The sequence below is a fragment of the Scyliorhinus torazame genome, chromosome 8 (genome assembly GCF_047496885.1).
Source record: "Scyliorhinus torazame isolate Kashiwa2021f chromosome 8, sScyTor2.1, whole genome shotgun sequence".
Lineage (NCBI taxonomy): Eukaryota > Metazoa > Chordata > Chondrichthyes > Carcharhiniformes > Scyliorhinidae > Scyliorhinus > Scyliorhinus torazame.
In genome coordinates, this window is record NC_092714.1 from 12,716,969 (window position 1) to 12,743,246 (window position 26,278).

At 49.2% G+C, this 26,278-nt stretch overlaps 1 protein-coding gene across 1 annotated transcript in view; it reads right to left on the reverse strand.

Moving 5' to 3' along the window:
- LOC140428714 (lysozyme C-2-like) overlaps positions 1-26,278 on the reverse strand; it is a 39,833-nt gene that overhangs the window by 5,084 nt on the left and 8,471 nt on the right. The window contains 3 exon segments of the mRNA XM_072515439.1: positions 290-368; positions 15,181-15,354; positions 24,110-24,321. Of these exon segments, the coding sequence (XP_072371540.1) occupies positions 290-368; positions 15,181-15,354; positions 24,110-24,266 (410 nt within the window). The 5' untranslated portion in view covers positions 24,267-24,321.

Sequence of the window (26,278 nt, forward strand, 5' to 3'; positions counted from 1 at the left end):
GCCAATGGGGGGTTCCCATAATGGCCCCCCCCCTCCATGCCATTGGGAATCCCGCGGACGTGGGTGCTCTGCCAGCGAATCGGGGGATCCCGCTGACGGAGAATCCCGCAGACCATTTTTCTGATTCAGTTGATCTTCTTTCACTTTTTTCACCCCACACTGTTGTCCTGAACTGTGGACCTCAGCCCCTCACCTTCCACGTCAATCCATTTTTCCACCATTTTGAATTGTCAACATGGACACTCAAAGAGGTGGCCAGGACAAAATAAGAAAGTGGGGTTGAATGTACCATATATCCATTCCAAGCTGGGTAACGACTGCAGACTTGACACATTGAATATCATCAGTGATATCATCGTCCAACAAACCTATAATTAAAAAATAAAGAAAACTATTGTCATTCTTACATATCAAAAGTGACACCAATATACCAACCAATGAGCAGGACCAGGGGTGGTGGGGGGTGGGAAGGTGGCATTGTGGATTTAAGGGCAGGACTTATTGTAAACATTCTACCTCATAACGTTTGCTGACTCAGCAGACAGTCAATTTCTGGACTATTTTTAAAAAAGGACGGCATCAAGCACCCTACAAACTGCAGCAATGTCTCCCAACAATAGCAAGGTGATTTCTCCAGCAGAGTGGCGTGTCTTGGATGAGGGACTGAGTGTAATGCAATCAAATTTGCTGATGATACTGTGATGGGTCCGGGTTTCCAGAACCCCAAAGTGTTTCATGGAGTTCAATCGACCCAGATTGTGGTGTGGGAAGCACACGGCGTACTCTCCAGGCGTGATACAGCAGAAATGGACAAGTGGTTTTTAAAACAAAACAATGTTTATTCTATGAACTCAAGTTAACCTTTTAAAAACAAACATTGAATATCGTAACACCCATTACTTCAAAGATAACCCCCAAAGACTACAACACTAAATAATCCTTCAAACTGTTCCTTTAAACATCCAAAAGACTTCAAACCTTCCAAAATAGACATGAGGTTACATTCAATATATTTATAGTCTTTGGATTGCAGAAATCAACAGACCAGCTCTTGTGTTTCTTCCTGCAGCTCTCAGCAAAACACACAGACATTCCCAGCTTTCTCCTCAAACTGAAACTCAAAAAAGCAGAAGTGAGCTCAGCTCCCCCCACCCTCTGACATCACTTCAGCAATATGATCAGCTCCATTTCTTAAAGATACATTGCTTAAACATCCATTTCTTAAAGGTGCTCTCACATGACAATACTAAGATAGATAGGAAAGCAAGTTGCGAGGGGGACGAGAGTTTGAAGAGAGATATAGATAGGTTACTTGAATGGGCAAAGGGTTTGGCAATTGGAGATTATTGTGGAAAATTGAGGTTTACTACTTTAGTGGGGGTAATATCTTGCAAAGGGTGGCGACCACCGAGTAGAGTGTAAGAGTCTTTCCTGTTTATTTCCTTTGTTCCCATTTATTACATAACTATGTACAGAGAATGATATTGACGCTACTGACGACTTTGACTCCAGTGTCTCGATTGGCTAGGAAAACCAGCACTCAGCTCAGATTGGCTGAATAGGCCACATGACCTTCCAAGAACCTATCCCTTAAAGGGGCTTGCTACTATATCCCTTCTCCTTTAAGTTCCCAATTAACACGTATCAATAACAATGGACTTATTTACAATATTATGCAACAAATAGACCTGAACACAGTCCTTTATGAGATGAGTTGGTCTGGGGACTTCCTGATCCATTGATAGCATCTTGGCTCATGCAGTGGAGGTAACTTTGGTTTGAACCTCAATGGGTTGACTCTCGACTTGCGAAGGTGGGTTTGTCTAGTTAACCTCTCCAGTTCCCACTGGAACATTACTTGCCTCTTCCTCAGGATCGCTTGCTGCAGCATTACATTCTCCCGCAGCAATATCCCTGACAGGCACACTCGGGGCGGACTGCCCCGATGGTTCTGTGGGTGATTCTCTTCCTCTGAAACTATCCAGGTGTTTCTTCACCCTTTTTCCTTGGACATCTAGTTCATACGACACTGGTTCTGGCTATGGTGGTTCCAGAGATCCAATTTGGGCCAGCATCAAAATACTTTTTATATATCAAGTCGTCCACCTCAAATGTTTTCCAGTTTATCGAATCATGGGCCGGGATTCTCCGAAATCCTGATCAAGTGTTGACACCGGCGTCAAAACCGGCACAAGCGATGCCGGCGTCAACGGGCCTCCAGGCCCAGGCATTCACCCCTTCCTCGGGGGCTAGAACGGCAGCAGGGTTCTGTCCGCTGCTCCAAAAGCCGGCGCGCCACAGCCGCCGCATGCGCGCCACGGCCGTCTCCGTGCCGGCCCGCGGGCAACATGATGGAGCCCTTCAGGGTCCCGGCGTGGAGGAACATAGGCCCCCCCCGGAAGTAGCCCGCCCGCCGATCAGTTGACCCCGATCATGGGCCTGGCCACCATGGAAACCCCCCTCCCCGGGAGTCGGCTCCCCCCCCCGCCCCCCCCACCAGGACGGCCCCCGCAGCCAGAATGCCGAGGTCCCGCTGGGTAGGACCATACAAAAATGACGTCGGCGGGACTCGGCCTGTCGTTCGCGGAGAATCGGCGCGGGAGCCGCTTTCGGCGGCGTCCGACCGGCGCCGCGGCTACTTCGCCGGCGCTATTGCCGCTGATTCTCCGGTCACCGGTGAATCGGTGGCCCGGTGTCGGAGTGATGTGGCGGAATTCGCGTGTCCCCCCCCCCCGCCGCCGATCCTCCGACCCGGCGCGGGATCGGAGAATCCCGACCCTGGTGTTTCATTTGCACACTCTGCCTCGCCTCGACACCGCCGCCAAATTTGGACTGCCAGAAAACGGGTCTAACCTGGTCCGAATGCACCTGCCTGTCGATTCGGCAGGAGTTACTCCGGTGGTCGTGAGGGGTGCTGTTCTATAGGTAATAAGAAAATATGGTAACTGGGCCTGCAGGGATGCTGGTGGTTGTTTGCACAGCGCTCTCTGCCAATCCATTTGAGGAGGGGTGGTACGGTGCGGTAGGCAAATGCTTAATGCCATTTGACGCCATGAAATGTCGGAACTCCTTGTTGGTAAATGCTGTCCCTTTGCTTGAAACCAACACCTCCGACAAACCATGCGTGACGAAGGTTTCCCTTAACTTTTCCACTGTTGCCAAAGAACCCATGGAATTGATTTCATAGATGTTTAGCCATTTTGAGTTTGAATCCACAAAATTCGGAGCAGGGTGCCCCTGAATACAATATTACAATCATAGGATCATAGAATCAGAGAGAGAGAATTACAATCATAGAATCAGAGAGAATCAGAGAATGGGCCTGCAAAATCAGTGTGGAGTTTCACCCACTGCCGACCTGGCCACAAGGTCAAGGATGCATCGGGCTGGCAGAACCTGGCATTGGACACAGTGTTTAATCATACTCTCTCTTTCTACGTCTAACCCAGGCCAACATTGTCATTTTGGACATCCCTGGGTGGGCACTGTTTAGTTCCTCCAGTACACAAATTCCTGCCGGGCATGGGGATGACCCCCCTCGCTCCCCACAGAGGGATGCCACCTTCACAGCTCAGCTCCTCCTCCCTTATTTGGGAGGGTTTTAGTTGTTCAGACATTCCCTGGTAACACCAGTCATGAAGAACCGTATGCTTAACTTTGGACAATATTGGGTCCCTCTGAGTCCAGTATTTGGTCTATTGCGACGACGCGGGTATTGTCGCAAGTAAATGCAAAGCAAGGACAATTTCTTTTGGCACTGGCAGGGATGGCATACTCCCCTGAAGTGGGAGACAGCTCAAGGCGTCTGCAATTGATATTTGTGTCCCCAGCCTCTGCTGGAAAGTATATTTATAAGCGCCGCATATAATGCCCAAATCTGTATCCTTGCAGACGTTATTGGAGGGATGGTTTTAGCTTCCCTAAATAACTCACCTGATGAAGGAGCTACGCTCTGAAAGCTGGTGATTCGAAACAAACCTGTTGGACTTTAACCTGGTGTTGTAAGACTTCTTACTGTGCTCACCCCAGTCCAACGTCTTCTCCACATCCTAAATAAACCTAACAGGGGTTGGTGATCTGTAATTATGGTGAAATGCCATTTGTGAACGCATTGGTGGAAGTTCTTTATCCCAAAGATGATGGCCAACCTCTTTCTCGATCTGAGAGTATGGCTTTTCTGAATCAGTTAGGTTCCTTGAAGAGTAGCCAATGGGCCGTCCTAAACCATCCTCCATTTGTGTACAAGACAAGTGAGAATGATTTCTTTGGAAGGGACAAAATGGACTCTAAGGAAGGGTTTGCTTCCCTTGTCTGTGGAATAGCTATGTACAGAAAATGATAACGATGCCACCGAAAACTTCGACTCCAGGTTCTAGACTGGTTAGGAAAACCCGTGCTCAATTGGCCCAATTGGCCGAACAGGTCACAAGACCTGAGAACTCATCCTTAAAGGGGCACGCTACCAGTGGGATAAATAGAAAAGAAGGATATTGTTTAAATGGAGAGAGACTACAGAATGTTGCACTGTCGAGGAATCTGGATGTCCTGGTTCATGAATCACAAGAAGATTAGCATACATCTTCTTCGGTTCCTTGTGTCAGCCATCTTTATTGCTGATGTGGCCCAGATAATTTACAGATGCCTTGAAAAAGTTGCAGTTCTCCTTTTTGACTCCGAGATTATGGTTTTGCAGACGTTCCAGAGTGGCTTCCCAGTCCTTCAAGCGTTCCTGTTCACTCGAACCATGATGAGAATGTCATCCAAATAACATTGAGCCTCATTCCGCCCACTTAGAATTTGATCCACGGACCTCTGAAAAAGAGTCGGAACAAATCTTGTTTCAAAAGGAACAACATTTTTGTAACAAAACAGACCTTTGTGCTTCACGATAGCGAGTAGCAGCTGTGATTTTGCAGCCACATTCATTTGTAAGTACGCCTGTGACAAATTAATTGTACTGAATTGCTATCTCCCAGCCCAGCAAACAAGTCTACAATCAACGGCATTGGGTTGTGATCTGCACACAATATTGGGTCAATAGATGGTTTTAAATCTCCACCTATTCTCACTGAGCCATCACATTTCAGTACAGGGCAGCACGGTAGCACAAGTGGGTAGCACTGTGGCTTCACAGCGCCAGGGTCCCAGGTTCCATTCTCCGTTGGGTCACTGTCTGTGCGGAGTCTGCACGTTCTCCTCGTGGCTGCGTGGGTTTCCTCCAGGCGCTCCGGTTTCCTCCCACAGTCCAAAGAAATGAAAATGAAAATGAAAATCACTTGTTGTCACAAGTAGGCTTCAAATGAAGTTACTGCGAAAAGCCCCTAGTGGCCACATTCCGGCGCCTGTTCGGGGAGGCTGGTACGGGAATTGAACCATGCTGCTGGCCTGCCTTGGTCTGCTTTCAAAGCCAGCGACTTAGCCCTGTGCTAAACAGCCCATGTAAGTTAGGTGCATTGGCCATGATAAATTGCCCTTAGTAACCAAAAGGTTTAGGAGGCGTTATTGGGTTACGGGGATAGGGTGGAGGTGAGGGATTAAGTGGGTCGGTGCAGATTCGATGGGCCGAATGGCCTCCTTCTGCACTGTATGTATGTTCTAATTGGTGTTGTCCATTCACTTGTAGCAACTGGTTCAATGGCTCCTTTTTGGACTAGCCTTTATAGTTCTTCAACTTTTGGCCTGATGGCGTATGGTACGGTTCTAGATTTGAGACATTTTGGTGTGCTGTTTGGCTTGATCTTTAATTGTACTTCAGCTCCGATCATGGAGCCTGGTAAATCTTCAAGCACTTCCTCATACTTGTCTGGGAGTTGTTGTAGGTTGTTCTTGGACTCGAATTCATTGATTTATTGCTCCCCAGTTGAGTTTAAGCTTTGTCAACCGTACTCTGCCTAATAAAGCAGGAAATCTTTGACGGACAACGTGAAGAGGCAACTCCGCCATCTGTCAATTGACTGTTACTTTCATCATAATGTATCCTTTTATGTGTATGTCCTTAGGATCACATCTGAAGCTTTTAAAAGCAGATGCTTCAACTTATGATGATAAATTGTCTCAGGTATTAACAATACAGCTGTGCCTGTATCCACTTCCATCTTAATCTGATGACCATTAAGTTTGGCCTGTGTGGCCTACGCCCAACATTCAGGCCTGTGCGGCCTACATCCAGCATTCAGGCCTGTGCGGCCTACATCCAGCAGTCAGGTCTGAGCGGCCTACATCCAGCATTCAGGCCTGTGCGGCCTACATCCAGCATTCAGGCCTGTGCGGCCTACATCCAGCAGTCAGGTCTGAGCGGCCTACATCCAGCAGTCAGGTCTGAGCGGCCTACATCCAGCAGTCAGGTCTGAACGACCTACATCCAGCAGTCAGGTCTGAACGGCCTACATCCAGCAGTCAGGTCTGAATGGCCTACATCCAGCAGTCAGGTCTGAACGGCCTACATCCAGAATTCAGGCCTGTGCAGCCTACATCCAGCAGTCAGGTCTGAACGGCCTACATTCAGCAGTCAGGAACGCACAGCCTACATTCAGCAGTCAGGCCTGTGCGGCCTACACCCAGCAGTCAGGCCTGTGCGGCCTACACCCAGCAGTCAGGCCTGTGCGGCCTAGACCTACAAATTGAGAAATGTTGCGACCTTTAGCTCCTCCAGTGTTTGATTCGCTACGATATACGACTGCAATCTTTCCCCATATGACTTCCAAGTCTCAGTCTTCATGGAATGCATCAATGGCACCTGTTCTTCCCACACTTTCAGATCCATGTTCCTAGGATCTATGCTTCAACCAACTTCCTCCTTCTAATTCTTTTGGATGAATGGTGTCATGATGTTCAAACACACACATCATGATGGACACACCAACAGACAAATCAGAGCACACAACACCACAACCAATCACACACAAGGACACCGACCACATAAAAGCACGAGCACGACACCTAGTGGACAGTAGGTCTGGGGACAAAGACACGGACAAGACCTGTTACAAGATTACAAACAGGGAATCCCCACGTGCAGAGTATCAAGACAAAACTGTACATAGAAAGTTTAAATAAAATAGCGTTGTACCATATACAACCGTGTTGGCTCATCTGTGTGTCAGAATGCCCAACACCACATGGTACAGGAGTGGATCGATACCTGCCAACTAACCTGCCATTCTGGACATGGACCGCACCGACAAACCGCAGCCGTTGCAAGTCGCGGGGAACCTAGGTACCAATTGGAAGCTCTTCAGGCAGCGATTTGACCTGTACATCCGAGCCAACGAAAAACAGAGTGCCTCGGATGAAACGAAGATTGCACTGCTCCTCTTCTACGCAGGTCAGCACGCCCTCGACGTCTTCAACTCACTGGTGTTCGAAGAAGGCGAAAACCAATCCAAATATGACACGGTCATCCTCAAACTGGACCAGCACTTTAATGTTGAAGTGAATGAAAGTTTTGAAAGATACCTCTTTCAGCAACGCCTGCAAGGTAAGGAGGAGCTTTTTCAACCCTTTTTGACGCACCTCCGAATTCTAGCGCAGTCCTGCGGTTACGGCAGCACCACAGAGTCCATGATCAGGGACCAGATTGTTTTTAGCGTTGCCTCTAGTGGCCTACGCCAGCAGCTTCTTAAAATAAAAAGCCTCACCTTAGTGTCTGCTATGGAAGCCTGTGTCCTCCACGAGAATGCAACCTGCCGTTTTGCCCGATTTCAGGCGTCCGAGTTGGCACGGAGGGGGTCCCCAGCCGTCGAATCAGCAAGCCAGGCCGCCCACGACGCCGAACGCATCCAGGCCGTCGATTACTTCCCGACCCACGGCCCGGACGACAGCGGCCGCTTCCCGCGCTTTTCGCGGTCTCCCGCGCTGGTGCGCGCCACAAATAACGGCCACATCGAGGGACGCACTGCGCAGGCGCGCCGATCGCACTGCGCATGCGCAGTGGCGCAACGAACGCCGTGACGTCATGACGTGCGGCAATTGTGGAGCTGTACACTTAAAAGGGCAATGTCCTGCTAAAAACCGACAGTGCCTCAGATGTGGCAAGATGGGCCACTATGCTGCCCACTGTCGTTCGGCTCAACCCATGGATCCTGCACATCCCCGACAATCTCGCAGACAAGTCAGGACCGTCCAGCCCACGCATCAAGACTTCCAGTTAAGTGATGCAGATGACCAGGATGCCTTCCGCGTTTCCGTCATCGATGTCAACAAGGTCAATGCCATCAATCCAGCCGATGAGTGGTGTGCCACCCTGACGGTCAACCCGAACTCGTCGCAAGCCCATTAGACTGGACTTATAACACCGTTCATATGTCTAACAAGTTACACAATTTTATATGATAACCTGTTGTTGTTTATCGTTCCAGATATCGTCTGACTGGACCACTGTTCAAGTTTTTTTCTCGTTCGCATTCATGTTCTGTTATGGTACAACCTTGTTCATGTGACGCACCCGACATCGCCCCATGTAAATAGTTACGTCATATGCACATGCTGTACACAACACACACACACTCTTAGATGCACTCACGACGCGATCATATTTATTACCACGTAGGCACATATCTTTGTAAAAAGGGGGGATGTCATGATATTCAAACACACACATCATGATGGACACACCAACAGACAAATCAGAGCACACAACACCACAACCAATCACACACAAGGACACCAACCACATAAAAGCACGAGCACGACACCTAGTGGACAGTAGGTCTGGGGACAAAGACACGGACAAGACCTGTTACAAGATTACAACCATGGAATCCCCACGTGCAGAGTATCAAGACAAAACGGTACATAGAAAGTTTAAATAAAATAGCGTTGTACCATATACAACCGTGTTGGCTCATCTGTGTGTCAGAACGCCCAACACCACAAATGGTACAAGTGGTCCCCTTACCTGTAATGTAGCTTCACATTTTTTCCTTTATTCTTTACTGTGGTTTGACCTTTTCCCCGAGGAGTGGCCTGTACAGAGTCAGAAGACTTCTGAATCCCTGTTCCCGTAGCCCATTTAGTTTTGCCACATGCGCGGCCTCTGCAATCCAAACTCTACCCCTTCAACAGCAGACACGTTTGCAAACTGTTTTTCTTCTTTACTCACGGTTGTAGTCGATTTTTAAAACAACCTTACTGCATCGGCGGCTTGCTTCACCCGACGTGGGTGAGAGGCAGGTCCCGAGAATCTATTTCCACCCTTGACACTGCTCCACTGTTTTAGTCGACTATTTTTGCCTCAATCCTCGTCGTCAGTTTTCTCTTTTGTCGTATCTTTGAGTTTGCGGCAAAGAGAAAAGGCACGGAGGTTGCCCACACTCTGGACTCTTACAAACTCGCAGAGAGGTTTTATTTCGGGATGTTACTCATACAAACTACGAGGGAGAACTGAAGCCGCGCACACAACACTCTCTGCTGACCACACTGCAGATCATCTGATGCTTCACCAGCCGGGATGTATTCTCTGATTTGTAACAGAAGGCAAATGGAAGGCACCCCATCCAGCACCTTAAATGCTCACTTCTTCCACCAGTAGTACTGTGCACCATCAACAAAATACATAGAACATAGAAAAATACAGCACACAACAGGCCCTTAGGCCCACGATGTTGTGCCGAACCTTTGTCCAAGATTAATCATAGATTATCATTGAATTCACAGTGCAGAAGGAGGCCATTCGGCCCATTGAGTCTGCACCGGCTCTTGGAAAGAGCACCCTACCCAAAGTCAACACCTCCACCCAACACTAAGGGCAATTTTGGACACTAAGGGCAATTTATCATGGCCAATCCACCTAACCTGCACATCTTTGGACTGTGGGAAGAAACCGGAGCACCCGGAGGAAACCCACGCAGACACGGGAGGATGTGCAGACTCCGCACAGACAGTGACCCAAGCCGGAATCGAACCTGGGACCCTGGAGCTGTGAAGAAATTGTGCTATCCACAATGGTACCGTGCTGCCCTTAAGAACAAATAAATCTACACTATATCATTTTACCGTAATCCATGTACCTATCCAATAGCTGCTTGAAGGTCCCTAATGTTTCCGACTCAACTACTTCCACAGGCAGTGCATTCCATGCCCCCACTACTCTCTGGGTAAAGAACCTACCTCTGATATCCCCCCTATATCTTCCACCATTCACCTTAAATTCATGTCCCCTTGTAATGGTTTGTTCCACCCGGGGAAAAAGTCTCTGACTGTCTACTCTATCTATTCCCCTGATCATCTTATAAACCTCTATCAAGTCGCCCCTCATCCTTCTCCGTTCTAATGAGAAAAGGCCGAGCACCCTCAACTTTTCCTCGTAAGACCTACTCTCCATTCCAGGCAACATCCTGGTAAATCTCCTTTGCACCTTTTCCAAAGCTTCCACATCCTTCCTAAAATGAGGCGACCAGAACTGTACACAGTACTCCAAATGTGGCCTTACCAAAGTTTTGTACAGCTGCATCATCACCTCACGGCTCTTAAATTCAATCCCTCTGTTAATGAATGCTAGCACACCATAGGCCGTCTTCACAGCTCTATCCACTTGAGTGGCAACTTTCAAAGATCTATGAACATAGACCCCAAAATCTCTCTGCTCCTCCACATTGCCAAGAACCCTACCGTTAACCCTGTATTCCGCATTCATATTTGTCCTTCCAAAATGGACAACCTCACACTTTTCAGAGTTAAACTCCATCTGCCACTTCTCAGCCCAGCTCTGCATCCTATCTATGTCTCTTTGCAGCCGACAACAGCCCTCCTCACGATCCACAACTCCACCAATCTTCGTATCGTCTGCAAATTTACTGACCCACCCTTCAACGCCCTCATCCAAGTCATCAATGAAAATCACAAACAGCAGAGGACCCAGAACTGATCCCTGCAGTATGCCACTGGTAACTGGGATCCAGGCTGAATATTTGCCATCCACCACCACTCTCTGACTTAGCCAGTTCGTTATCCAACTGGCCAAATTTCCCACTATCCCATGCCTCCTTACTTTCTGCAGAAGCCTACCATGGGGAACCTTATCAAATGCCTTACTAAAATCCATGTACACTACATCCACTGCTTTACCTTCATCCACCTGCTTGGTCACCTCCTCAAAGAATTCAATAAGACTTGGAAGGCAAGACCTACCCCTCACAAATCCGTGCTGACTATCCCTAATCAAGCAGTGTCTTTCCAGATGCTCAGAAATCCTATCCTTCAGTACCCTTTCCATGACTTTGCCTACTACCGAAGTAAGACTAACTGGCCTGTAATTCCCAGGGTTATCCCTAGTCCCTTTTTTGAACAGGGGCACAACATTCGCCACTCTCCAATCCCCTGGTACCCCCCCTGTTGACAGTGAGGACGAAAACATCATTGCCAACGGCTCTGCAATTTCATCTCTTGCTTCCCATAGAATCCTTGGATATATCCCGTCAGGCCTGGGGGACTTGTCTATCCTCAAGTTTTTCAAAATGCCCAACACATCTTCCTTCCTAACAAGTATTTCCTCGAGCTTACCAATCTGTTTCAGATTGTCCTCTCCAACAATATCGCCCCTCTCATTTGTAAATACAGAAGAAAAGTACTCATTCAAGACCTCTCCTATCTCTTCAGACTCAATACACAATCTCCCGCTACTGTCCTTGATCGGACCTACCCTCGCTCTAGTCATTCTCATATTTCTCACATATGTGTAAAAGGCCTTGGGGTTTTCCTTGATCCTACCCGCCAAAGATTGTTCTCTTAGCTCTCCTAATCCCTTTCTTCAGTTCCCTCCTGGCTATCTTGTATCCCTCCAATGCCCTGTCTGAACCTTGTTTCCTCAGCCTTACATAAGTCTCCTTTTTCCTCTTAACAAGACATTCAACCTCTCTTGTCAACCATGGTTCCCTCACTCGACCATCTCTTCCCTGCCTGACAGGGACATACATATCAAGGACACGTAGTACCTGTTCCTTGAACAAGTTCCACATTTCACTTGTGTCCTTCCCTGACAGCCTATGTTCCCAACTTATGCACTTTAATTCTTGTCTGACAACATCGTATTTACCCTTCCCCCAATTGTAAACCTGGCCCTGTTGCACACACCTATCCCTCTCCATTACTAAAGTGAAAGTCACAGAATTGTGGTCACTATCTCCAAAATGCTCCCCCACTAACAAATCTATCACTTGCCCTGGTTCATTACCAAGTACTGAATCCAATATTGCCCCTCCTCTGGTCGGACAATCTACATACTGTGTTAGAAAAGCTTCCTGGACACACTGCACAAACACCACCCCATCCAAACTATTTGATCTAAAGAGTTTCCACTCAATGTTTGGGAAGTTAAAGTCACCCATGACTACTACCCTGTGACTTCTGCAGCTTTCCAAAATCTGTTCCTCCACATCTCTGCTACTATGGGGGGGCCTATAGAAAACTTCTAACAAGGTGACTGCTCCTTTCCTATTTCTGACTTCACCCCATACTACCTCAGTAGGCTGACACTCCTCGAACTGCCTTTCTGCAGCTGTTATACTATCTCTAATTAACAATGCCACCCCCCCCCCCCCCACCTCTTTTACCACCCTCCCTAATCTTATTGAAACATCCATAACCAGGGACCTCCAACAACCATTTCTGCCCCTCGTCTATCCAAGTTTCCGTGATGGCCACCACATCGTAGTCCCAAGTACCAATCCATGCCTTACGTTCACCCACCTTATTCCTGATGCTTCTTGCGTTGAAGTATACACACTTCAACCCATCTCCATGCCTGCAAGCACTCTCCTTTGTCAGTGTTCCCTTCCCCACTGCCTCATTACACGCTTTGGCATCCTGAATATCGGCTACCTTAGTTGCTGGACTACAAATCTGGTTCCCATTCCCCTGCCAAATTAGCTTAAACCCTCCCGAAGTGTACTAGAAAACCTCCCTCCCAGGATATTGGTGCCCCTCTGGATCAGATGCAACCCGTCCTGCTTGTACAGGTCCCACCTGCCCCAGAATGGGCTCCAATTATCCAAATACCTGAAGCCCTCCCTCCTACACCATTCCTGCAGCCACGTGTTCAACTGCACTCTCTCCCTTTTCCTAGCCTCGCTATCACGTGGCACCGGCAACAAAGCAGAGATGACAACTCTGTCTGTCCTGGCTTTTAACTTCCAGCCTAACTCCCTAAACTCGTTTATTACCTCCACACCCCTTTTCCTACCTACCTCATTGGTACCAATGTGCACCACGACTTCTGGCCCCTTAAGGATCCTGAAGACACGATCCAAGACATCCCTGGCCTTGGCACCCGGGAGGCAACATACCTTCCGGGAGTCTCGCTCGCGACCACAGAATCTCCTATCTATTCCCCTAACCATTGAATCTCCTACAACTATTGCTTTTCTATTCTCCCCCCTTCCCTTCTGAGCCCCAGAGCCAGACTCAGTGCCAGAGACCTGGCCGCTAGGGCCTTCCACTGGTAGGTCATCCCCCCCAACAGCATCCAAAACGGTATATTTTTTTTGAAGGGCAACGGCCACGAGGGATCCCTGCACTGTCTGCCTGTTTGTTATTTTCCCCCTGACTGTAACCCAGCTATTCTTGTCCTGTACCTTGGGTGTGGTTACCTCCCTGCAACTCTTCTCTATCACCCCCTCTGCCTCCCGGATGATCCGAAGTTCATCCAGCTTCAGCTCCAGTTCCCTAACACGGTCTTTGAGGAGCTGAAGTTGGGTGCACTTCCCGCAGGTATAGTCAGCGGGGACACCGGTGGTATCCCTCACCACCCACATCCGACAGGAGGAGCATGCAACTGGCCTAGCCTCCATCCCCTCTTACCTTACAGAATATAGCTGCCCTGTGGACCAACTGGATCTCCGCCCTCCGACTCTGCTCCCAGTCAGCTGCACTCTCTGTAAACTCCTGTCTCTCTTCGCACTCTTCCGCATTCAGCAACTTGCCAATGCTCTTTAAACGGTAACTTCCAAACCCGTGATCTCTGCCACTTAGAAGGACGAGGGCAGAAGATTCATGACGAGATCACCAACTGCAAGCTCCCCTCCAAGTTGTTTAAGATTTCTGGGTTGCTGTAGATTAAGGAGACAAGAGTTCTGCTTCTCCACAAAACTCCTTTATTTTCCTTGATCCAACTTCACACACAAATCTCCACCAACCAATAGTGCCACCTGTAACCCCTTTATGTATCAGGGACTTCTATTGGACAATTGACATCAAATCAGCATTGAATTGGAAAGTCTGTTAACCCATTCCAACCACACGTCACACACCGTCCTGACTTGGAATTATATCATTTGTTCCTTCACTGCCGCTGGGTCAAAATCCTAGAACTCCCTTCCCAACTGCACTGTGGGTGTACCTACACCACATGGGCTGCGGCGGCTCAAGAAGGCAGCTCACCACCACCTGATGAATGAAGGGAAATCAGGAGAGAGCAACAAATGTGACCCTGAGACACTGGGTCACCTTCTCGACCAGCCCACTCCCCTTTCCCCTCCACAGCTTCACCCACCATCACCCACCCAGTTTGGCAAATTGAAAGACAGAAAAAGACTTGCATTCACTTGAGATTGGCCTTTCGTAACTTCAAGCTGACCCAAATTGTTTTGCAGCCAATTAAGTACTTGTTGAAGTGTAGTCGCTATTGCAATGTGGGGAAACGTAGTAATAATAATACCCGCTTATTGTCACAAGTAGGTTTCAATGAAGTCACTGTGAAAAGCACCTAGTCTCCACATCTCGGCTCCTGTTCGGGGAGGCCAGTACAGGAATTGAACCCGCGCTGCTGGCATTGTTCTGCATTACAAGCCAGCTGTTTAGCCCACTGTGCTAAACCAGCCCCTATGCAAACAGCAATATCTCACAAACCACAAAAGCTATCACGACCAGACTATCTTGTTCTTTCAGGGACCGTGGTTCAGGGAGAGAGATCCACACAGCATAACTTCCTTGCTCACCTTCAAAACAGTGGCAGTGGGATTTTTGCAACGACCAGAGAAGGACTCGGTTCATCATCCCTTCCTAAAGGCCGCACCTCCGACAGCTCCGCACTCTTGGGAAATGCCACCTCGGAGATTGTGGTCGCTGGAGCAGGATTTGTGACTACACCCTTCCCATTCAGAGGTTGAAAATACCACCCATAGCACGACGGCTGTCAAGTAACAGTCAGGAAAATAAGCAAGACTGATGTAGCGTTGGTTGACTTACTGTTGCAGTTGAGATCACAGAGATTGTAGTTGAATGAGGCTGTGCCATCGTCACACCACACTTTATTGTTAATCTGGAAAATTCCATAGTTAGTTGACGTGATTCTGCCACGATTCCGATAATGTCTTGTTATTTTTGTGTTGAATCCACTTTCCAAGTCAACCATGCACACCCCTAAAATTAAAATGACACAAGAACACTATTGCTTGAATATTTCACAAACACAGGTTTGAACGCAGATTAAAACATCCCCCTGAGAATGTCGACGAAAGTAGCCTTGCTGCCAGGGTCGCCAACTGCCCGGGAGTGCCCGTGCATCTCCAGGAATTGAAAATTAATTTCTTGAACATGACTGCCGAGAAGCAAAATCACAGAAAATTTGTAAAAACCTATTTTGGAACACCTTTGTCAAAGAACAAAGAACAATACAGCACGAGAACAGGCCCTTCAGCCCTCCAAGCCTGTACCAGTCATGATACCACCCTTGACCAAAACCCTCAGCACTTCCTTGTGCCATATCCCTCTATACCCATCCTATCCATGTGTTTGTCAAGATGCCTTTTGAACGCCGTTAATGTATCTGCTTCCACAACCTCCCCCTGGCAACGCGTTCCAGGCACTCACCACCCTCTGTGTAAGAAACCTGCCTCGCACATCTCCTCGAAACTTGGCCCCATGGACCTTAAACCTATGCCCCCTGGTGACTGACCCCTCCACCTTGGGAAAGAGCACCTGCCCATCCACTCTATCCATGCCCCTCATAATCTTGTAGACCAATATCAGGTCACCCTTAACCTCCGTCTTTCTAATGAAAAGAGTCTGAGTCTATTCAGCCTCTCCGCATAGCTAACACCCTCCAGACCTGGAAACATCCTCGCAAACCTCCCCTGCACCCTTGCCAAAGCTTTCACATCCTTCTGGTGGTGTGGCGACCAGAATTGTGCGCAATATTCCAAATGCAGTCTTAACAAGGTTCTATACAACTGTAACATGACTTGCCAGTTTTTATACTCGATGCCCCGTCCAATGAAGGCAAGCATTCTGTATGCTTTCTTGACTGTCTTGTCAACTTGTGTTGCCACTTTCAAAGATCTGTGGACCTACACGCCCAGATCGCCCTGACTTTCTATTTCGCCAAGAGTTTTTCCATTTACGGCATATTTCCCGTCTATGTTAGACCTACCAAAATGCATTACCTCACATTTGTCTGGATTAAACTCCATTTGCCATTTCTCTGCCCAAGCCTCCAACCTATCTATGTCCTGCTGTATCTTCTGACAATCCCTAACACTAACTGCCACTTTACCAACCTTGGTGTCATCCGCAAACTTACTGATCAGACCAGCTACATTTTCCTCCAAATCGTTTATGTACAATACAAACAACAGAGGTCCCAGCACGGATCCCTGTGGAACACCACGAGTCACAACCTTCCATTCAGAAAAACTGCCACCCTTTGCCTCCTGTGACCGAGCCAGTTCTGCATCCATCTTACCACCTCACCCCTGACCCTGTGTGACTTCAGCTTTGTCAATTTGGTTATCAGAATATTGGAGAAGTGGAAAATAAAAGTCTGTCCGACTGCTGCTGGGCGATTGGGTGCTTGAAGATGGAAGGGTAAATGGTGAGAGCTCCAGGAATATGACAAACCAGGAATTCATTTCCTATTCTTGGATGTTTAGTAAACCTTAAAGTCAGTACAGCCTGATTAGTATTAACCAGCTTCTTGGGGACAGTCAGCGAAAAGAACAAATGTTTAACCCGAGCCGAAATTACCTTTGTGAAATATTACAACTAAGCCTACTTCCTGCCCAGCCATAGTTACTGTGGTGATATGCATCACTGTAAATACACAAGGGGTTAATGTGAACACACCACACCTAGCTAGACACTAGAGGGAGCACCAGAGACATCATGACACACAGATATTCAACCAATAGGTCAGTAAGATAGGAAAAGGCCAATGGGCATTCAAGACACATCCAGACATGACACTACACAGGGGGGCATTACACCAACCCATCTCAAAGGACACAGCACACATGCTCAGTCACTTTCCAGTGGAGACACTTAGTGAGTACAGACACAGGGGTGATTGAACATCACACCCACCACGTGGATTGCAGCAGACTGGTTAGTCAGTCTGAGTAGCTATAGCAGGATTAACAGGAGAGTCGAATCCAAGTAGGAGAATCGTTACAGTAATAAATGTGTTAAAGCTATCTCCAAGTCTGAACCTTCCTTTGTCAGAGTGCACATCAAGGAAGCAGCTTCTGCTACGTCAAGAGCGTAACAAAACAGTTACCCCCTCTCACTTCATCCCACCCCATCACCGTATCTTTCTACGATTCTGTTTCACCTATTGATCCAGCTTCTCTCTCACAAATTGGCGCAGTTCAATTTTATACTTTTGTGGGACGTTAATTCAGCATCTCTGGCCTCCACACATCACCACTACAGAGCTCTAGTTTATGGAATGTGATGGTGAAGTGTCGTGGAATAGTCACTGGATTATTAATCCAGAGACCCAGTCTCTTACAATGTTCTGGGGACCGGGGTTCAAATATCACCAAGAAATAGGGTAGAATTTGAATTCAAATCACTAAAAACGGAATTTAAAAAGCCTAATAATGACCATGTGGCCGCTGTTGATTCTTGCACAAGCCCATCTGGGCAGGAGATTTCTTGCCATCCCTTCATACATGTCCCCACAGCAAAGGTTGACTCTCAGCTGCCCCTGGAATGGTCAAGTAAACCTTGAAGTTGCATATGAACCACTAGAAAGTCTATGAGGAAAGAAACTGGAGGGACCACCAAGCACGAGGCACGAGAAACAACATGGAAAACTCAGATCTGTTGTCTCTGCAAAGTCCTTTTTATTAACATTTGGAGCTTGTGCCATAATTGGGAGAGCTGTCCCACAGAGAGACATAGTCATTCTCACCCAATCATACCTTACAATGTCCCAAACACCATCATCACCTGCAACCCCCACCAGACAGACCAGTAGGCAGTGCTGGGTGAGGATGGGCAACCCCCCCCCCCAGGCCAGCCAGTGTGAGACCCCACCACCACCGTGCCCCTGGCACCAACCCTTGTTGCACACATCCATAGCTACCGCCCCCCGGCAGCATGGTAGCATTGTGGTTCGCACTGTTGCTTCACAGCTCCAGGGTCCCAGGTTCGATTCCGGCTTGGGTCACTGTCTGTGTGGAGTCTGCACATCCTTCCCGTGTGTGCGTGGGTTTCCTCCGGGTGCTCCGGTTTCCTCCCACAGTCCAAAGATGTGCAGGTTAGGTGGATTGGCCATCATAAATTGCCCTTAGTGTCCAAAATTGCCCTTAGTGTTGGATGGGATTACTGGGTTATGGGGAAAGGGTGGAGGTGTTGACCTTGGGTAGGGTGCTCTTTCCAAGAGCCGGTGCAGGCTCGATGGGCCGAATGGCCTCCTTCTGCACTGTAAATTCTATGATTTATGAAACACTAGCTGGCGATCGAACCCCACCTTATGGCACATGCCACACCCATACCACCCGTCATGGCCGGGCGCCCTGCACACATAGGCCACTGGCCATGCACTCCCTGTGCTGCCCGCGTCCGAGTGTCTCACACTGTGCATTATCTGTCCCCCTCCCATGAGAAGGTGCCCCACAACCGCAGGGAGCAGGAAAAGATCGGAGGGGGCCCGCCGGACAGTCTCAGAACAAAAGGCAATGGACCTGGTCGATGAGGTTGGAGAGTGGGCAGTCACAGAGGCAGAGGCAGAGGTTGGCATCGGAGATCCAAGTGAGCCCCCAATGAATTGCAATGTCCCTATGGCACGTGTGCCCCCCCCCCCCCCCCCACCACTCCCACACCATGCCTTCCCGCGATCGAACCATGTGTCTTGTCTTGTGTCTCTCAGGATTGCCTGTGAACGAGGCAGGTCCACCTGGGGTCGCCGCAAACCCTGGACTCACCTGTCAACTCCCTGGAGCACATGTTGGAGATGACATTGACTTGTCATCGCTGCTATCACCAGCTCCCTCCACCATCCCAGAGACACTCACCTCGGTTGGGCTTGTTAGTGAAGAGGCACCTGGGTCACTTTCTGGTGCGTACCCCACATATGCAGTGGTACATCTGCAGTGGTATATCAAGTGGAGTTAGGAATCCCTGAGGGGCGGACATTTGGAGGGTGGCCCAGCCCAGGGACTAGCTGTCGTCCAGATAGGTCTCAGGCTTATGGAAAGGACAGCCCCATCATAGTTGGAGATGCAGTTGCAGAGCCAGGGCCTGCATGAGGACTTAAGGTAAAGGAACCCTTAGGGAGCCGTAACCACAATATGATAGGATTTACCCTGCAGTTTGAGAGGGAGAAGCTGCAATCAGATGTAACGGTATTACAATTAAATAAGGGGAGGACAAGGCATCCATGCTTGATGAGGGAAGTCAAGGACAGCATAAAAGAAAAAGGAAAAGCATACAAAGTGGCGAGTATTAGTGGCAAGCCAGAGGATTAGGAATCCTTTAAAAGTGAGCAGAGGACAACTAAAAAAGCAATAAGGGGGGAGAAGATGAAATATGAGTGCAAGCTAGCTAGTAATATAAAGGAAGATAGGAAGTGTTTTTTTCAATATATAAAAGGTAAAAGAGAGGCAAAAATAGACATTGGACCACTGGAAAATGTGGCTGGAGAAGTAATAACAGGAAACAAAGAAATGGCAGCGGAACTGACTGTTACTTCCCCTCCCTCCCAGAATCAGGATAGGGTCCCACTCTGTCCTCACATTCACCCCACCAGCCTCCGCATTCAAAGAATCATCCTCCACCACTTCCGCCAACTCCAGCATGATTCCACCACCAAACACATCTTGCCCTCACTTCCACAGTTAGAATTTTACAGGGACCATTCCCTCCGGGACACCCTGGTCCACTCCTCCATCACCCCCAACACCTCACCCTCTCCCCACAGCACCTGACCATGCAATCAAACAAGATGCAACATCTGTCCCTTTACCTCCTCCCTGCTCACCATCCACTGGCCTAAACACTCTTTTCAAGTGAGACAGTGCTTCGCGGGCACCTCCTTCAATCTGGCCTATTGCATTTGCTGCTCCCAATGGGGTCTACATTATATTGGAGAGACTGAACACAGATTGGGTGAGCGGTTTGCAGAACACCGTCGGTCCGTCCACAAGCAGGACCCAGACCTTCCTGTCGTTTTAGGGTTAGGGTTAATCCATGGGCGGGATTCTCCGACCCCCTGCCGGGTCGGAGAATCGGCGGGGGCTGGTGTGAATCCCAACCCCGCCGGTTGCCGAATTCTCCGGCACCGGATATTTGGCGGGGGCGGGAATCGCGCCGCGCCGGTCGGCGGGCCCCCCCCCGGCGATTCTCCGGCCCGCGATGGGCCGAAGTCCCGCTGCTGGAATGCCTGTCCCGCCGGCGAGAATCAAACCACCTCTCTTACCGGAGGGACTAGGCGGCATGGGCGGGCGCCAGGGTCCTGGGGGGGGGGGGGGGGGGATCTGGCCCTGGGAGGTGCCCCCACGGTGGCCTGGCCCGCGATCGGCGGGCGGGCCTGTGCTGTGGGGGCATTCATTTCCCACCGCCTCGGCCACAGCCTTCACCATGGGCGACGCGTAAGAGACACCCCCCCCCCCCACCCCTGTCCATGCACGGGGATGACGTCAGCAGCCACTGACGCTCCCACACATGCGCGGACTTCCGCCGGCAGACAAAGTCCTTTCCGACCCAGCTGGCGTGGCGCCAAAGGCCTTTCTCGCCTGCCGGCTGCGCGCCAACCACTCCGGCGCGGGCCTAGCCCCTCAAGGTGAGGGCTCGGCCCCTAAAGGTGCAGAGAAGTCACACCTTTGGGGCGGCCCGACGCCGGAGTGGTTCCCGCCACTCCATCCCGCCGGGACCCCCCGCCCCGCCGGGTAGCGGAGAATCCCGGCCCTGGTCTAAATGCAGAACCTGAACAATATCCAATGTTCGGCTGATATTTGGTAACATTCGCACCATTCATGTCCCAAGAAATCACCATCTCAAACAAGAGAGAGTCTAACCATCACCACTTGTAATTCAGCGGCATTCCCATTGCTGAATCCCCCAAGAACACCATCCTTGAGGCTACCATTGACCAGAAACTGAACTTGGCGAGCCATATAAATGCTGTGGCTACAAGAGCAGATCAGAGGCTCGGAATCCTGCGGCGAATAACTCACCACTAACGCGCAGTGGCAGCATTGTGTACCATTTACAAGATGCACTTCAGAAACTAACCAAAGCTCCTTGGACAGCTTCTTCCAAACCCACAACCATTACCATCTGGAAGCAAAGTTCTACAGACACATGGGAATCCCACCAACTTGAAATTCCCCTCCAAGTCACTCACCATCCTGACTTGGAAATATTCCGCCGTTCCTTCACTGTCGCCGGGTCAAAATAATGGAACATCCTCCCTAACAGCACTGTGGGTGTCCCTACACCACAGGGACTGCAGTGGTTCAACAAGGCAGCTCACCCTCACCTCGCATAAAAGGGCAATTAGGAATTGTCAGTAAATGCTGACCTAGCCAGCAACGCCACACCTGATGATGATTGAATGAAAAAAATTGTGCAAACGTCTTGAGATCTCTTGCAGCAGAAACTTTCTTTCATTGACTTTATCCATCCCCTTGTCACTCTTGTCAAAGGTTTTGCTTCAATTAGTTTTGGTGAGGTGTTTCTTTCTCTGTACCGGTTGCTCCCACTCACAGACCATTCATAATGCTGTTATTTAATGGCCTAGGTGAGGGACTGAGCCCATACTCAGGGCACCAGCGAGACTGATAGAAGTCATGGCGATGAACTAAATCAAGGGCATTAACTTGAAGATTTAAAATCTGTGGTTTGAACATTGGAAAGTTGCCATTTTGAGCTTCTGGGAAAGACTGATTCGGAGGCAGTGGCCAATCAAAGCAAAGCTGGGGGTGAAATTGGCTCTGTTGAGAAGTCACAGACCTGAAATGTTCGCCCTTTTTCCTGGATTGCAGACAATGAAGAAAAGTAAGACCGTTCCAACCCTTTGCCCAATCTCAATTCCTGGGATACCGTTCAGTCACCTGACCCAACTCTGGCCTTTATGGGTGTGTGCAACCCAGCCCAACACCACACACTGGATAAGAGGTAAGATAGCCAAATTTGCAAATGGCACTAATATCGGTGGGATAGTAAGTTGCAATGAGGAAATAACACACTTACAAACGGACACAGGTAGGCTGGGTGAGTGGGTCCAAATCTAGCAGATGGAGCTTGACATAGATAAGTGTGAGGTCATCCATTTTGGTTGGAAAAGTAGAAAGGCAACTTATTATCTCAATGGAGAGAAACTTTGGGATGGTTCGATGCAGAGGATTCTGGGTGTCCTTGTGCATGAATCGCAGAAAACTAGTGTGCAGGTGTAGCAGCTAATAAGGAAGGCAATGGAATTTTGCCTTTTATAGCTAAAGGGATAGAGTATAAAAGTAGGGAAGTGTTGCTGCAATTGTGCAAAGCATTGGTGAGATTTCACCTGGAGTATTGTGCACAGTTTTGGTCCCCTTATTTGAAGGGGGATGTAGTTGCATTGGAGGCAGTTCAGAGGAGGTTCACTAGATTGATTCCAGAGGTGAGGGGTTTGTCTTACTGAAGAGAGTTCGAGCAGTTTAGGCTCATAGCCACTCTAGTTTAGAAGAGTGAGAGATCTAACTGAGGTGTATAAGACGATGAAGGTATTGACAAGGTTGATGTAGTCCGTCTGCTTCATCTTGTAGGGCGTTCTAGAACGAGAGCTCATGGCCGGGATTCTCCGACCCTTCGCCGGGTCGGGGAATCTCCGGGGGGAGGCGCGAATCATGCCCCGCCGCCCCAATGCCGGCTGCCCTATTCTCTGGCTCCGTTTTTCGGGCGCCGGTGGGATCGCCGCCACGTCGGTCGGGGGCCGTTGACAGTGCCCCCCCCCCCCCCGCCCGCCCCCATCCCCAGCGATTCTCTGGGCCCCGATGGGCTGAGTGGGCGACATGTTTTGCACAGTCCCGCCGGTGTGAATTACTCACCTCACGCATGGCGGGACCTGGAAGGTGAGTGTGCGGGGGCAGTCCTGGAGGGGGAGGGGAGGAGGGGGGGATCCGACCTTGCGGGGGGGCCCCACGGTGGCCTGGCCTCGGGGTCTACCAATCAGCGGGCGGGCTGGTTCTACGGGGGCCTACTTTACTCCGCGCCGGGCCCCTGTAGGGCTCCGCTTATGGCACGGGGTCCGGCGCGGAAACGGGAACTCCTGCGCATGCGCGGAAATACGCCGGCCATTCCGCGCATGCGCAGACTTGCGCGGGCCGTTCGCCGCCAGCTGGAGCTGCGGGAACCACTCCGGCGCCAACCTAGCCCCTTTGAACGGGGAGAATTCCTCACTTTCGGGGGCCGTTGACGCCGGAGTGGTTGGCGCGGTTTTCCCGCTCGCTTGGGGACATCGCCCCATTATTGGAGAATCCTGCCCCATAGTTTTAGGATAAAGGAGTCTCAGATTTAAAACATAGGTGAGGAGAAATGACTTCTCTCAAAGCTTCGTGAATCTGTGGAATTCACTGCCTCAGAGTACGGTGATTGCTGATTGAGTACATTTAAGGAGGAGACAGGCAGATTTTTAATGACTAATGGGGTGAAGGGTTATGGAGAATGGGCGGGGAAGTGGAGTTGAGGCCGAGTGGAGATCAGCCATAATTGTATTGAATAGCGGAGCGAACACGTGGGACAGAATTGCCGACTCGTGTTCCTAATCCTTATGTCCTTATTTACTCCCTAACCCACTGAAAGGAACCTGTGACCACGAATGATCACCATTGTGGAAGGGAATGAGGTCAAGCGAAGCCCCAGTTGAGTGGGAATATGCGAGCACTGTGTTAACGAGCACTGATGAAACGAGACTCACAGTTAGCCAGGCTGTGTCTGCGAAATCCATCTCATCCTTTATCCTTCAAAATCCGGGCAAGTTCACATTTTTCGTAGACTCTGCCACTTGTGGCCTGAAGCAGGAGACTGAGAACCAGGAGAGTTTCCATTGGCACAGACTGGATTCTGGAGTCCATTCTGCCCTTTTACCGGAATACAGTAACCAGTGCACAAAGTTCCTCGAAGACAAACCTGGAATGGAACAAAAGGAAGAAAATGCGATGTGATGGTGTTCCACTAATTTAACAATAATCAAGTAGCCATACGCAGGGCAGGGAGAGCCGAGTTGAGGGCCAGGGCAGAGATTGAGGAGACTGGGCCAGCGTTTTCTGGTGTTTAGAAGGAGGAGAGTTGATCTCATTGAAATCTACAGAATTGCTATGTGGCTCGTCATAGTAGCTGCAGGAAGGATGTTGGGAGTGGGCAGGGGGGGGGGGGGGGGGGGCGGCGGCGGGGGCGCGGGGGGGGGCTCCACAGTAAGGTTAAAAAAAAACTTCTAATAAGGGGTAGGTCATTCAGGACGAAGATGAGGAGGAGTTTCTGTGCACTTTTGAATCTTTGGAGTAGTAAGGAGGATTATGGAGGCTCAGTCATTGAGTGCATTCAATACACAGATCGGCAGATTTCAGTTAGTCAAGGATATGGGGATAGTGCAGGAAAATGGTGAAAATTGTCAGTATGAACCTTTTCTGAACACTGTGAAAGATCGCTCGGAAGGTTCTCCACTGTTCCTCAACTGCTTCACCATGAAGTCTTTGCTCCCAGTCTACCTTAGCTAGTTCTTCTATCATCCCATTGTAATCGCCTTTGTTTAAGCACAAAACACTAGTGTTTGATTTTACCTTGTCATCCTCCAACTGTATTTTAAATTCCACCATATTGTGGTCGCTCCTTCCAAGAGGATCCTGAACTATGAGATCATTAATCAATCCTGCCCCATTACACAGGACCAGATCTAGGACCGCTTGTTCCCTTGTAGGTTCCATTACATACTGTCCCAGGAAATTATCCCAGGCACATTCTATAAACTCCTCCTCAAGGCTGCCTTTACCAACCTGGTTAAACCAATCGATATGCAGATTAAAATCTCCCATGATAACCGCTGTACCATTTCTACATGCATCCGTTATTTCTTTGCTTATTGCCTGCCCCACCATCCTGTTACTATTTGGTGGCCTATAGACTACTCCTATCAGTGACCTTTTCGCCTTACTATTCCTGATTTCCACCCAAATTGATTCAACCTTGTCCTCCATAGCACCAATATCATCCCTTACTATTGCCCGGATGCCATCCTTAAACAACAAAGCTACACCACCGCCCTTATCGTCCATTCTATCCTTGCGTATAGTCTGATACCCTTGGATATTTAACTCCCAGTTGTGACCAGCTTTTAACCATGTTTCAGTAATGGCCACTAAATCATAGTCATTCATGATGATTTGCGCCATCAACTCATTTACCTTATTTCGTATACTACGAGCATTCAGGTAAAGTACACTTATGCTGTTTTTTATGTCTTTGTTATGAATCCTAACACCTTGATCAGTAACTTTTCGCAAATTATTTTTCCTCTTACCGCTTCTCCTAATTTTCCTTGTCTTTGAACCCATATCTCTACATAATAACCTGTCACGTAACCTGCTGCCTTGATCTCCATTAACCATTATACTGTCCATAGCTTTACCCTTCCCTTCCCCCCAACTTGCTAGTTTAATTGGCAGTCAACTGGAGGCCATTACAGAGGCTCAGGTCATTCATACAGATGTGTTAGGCCTTGCCTTTCGCACATGTGTCCTTGGTGGCCTCAAACCCTCGGAAGACAACATTGAAGTAAAGCTTGCAGCTGAATTCTTTTCAGCTAAATTCTCTGAACAGGAGGGGTGGAAAACAAGGATGAGGGTGATAGAATTGGGCTTTTGGGAGGACATGGTGAATGTACCTCTGCCACCTCGTCATTGTCCTTGCTGTTGCCCCATTGCCAAGGCGGTGCAGTTTTGAACGTTGTGCTGGGTCTTCCAGACTCAGAGCTGCTCGAGGTTGTCCTCCGAGGCCATCTACAGTCGCCTGCATTGGAAGTCAGCAGCCTGGAGCACGTACAAAACATGATGCAGCCCATGGAACCATGCACCGCAGGGAAGCCTGTCAT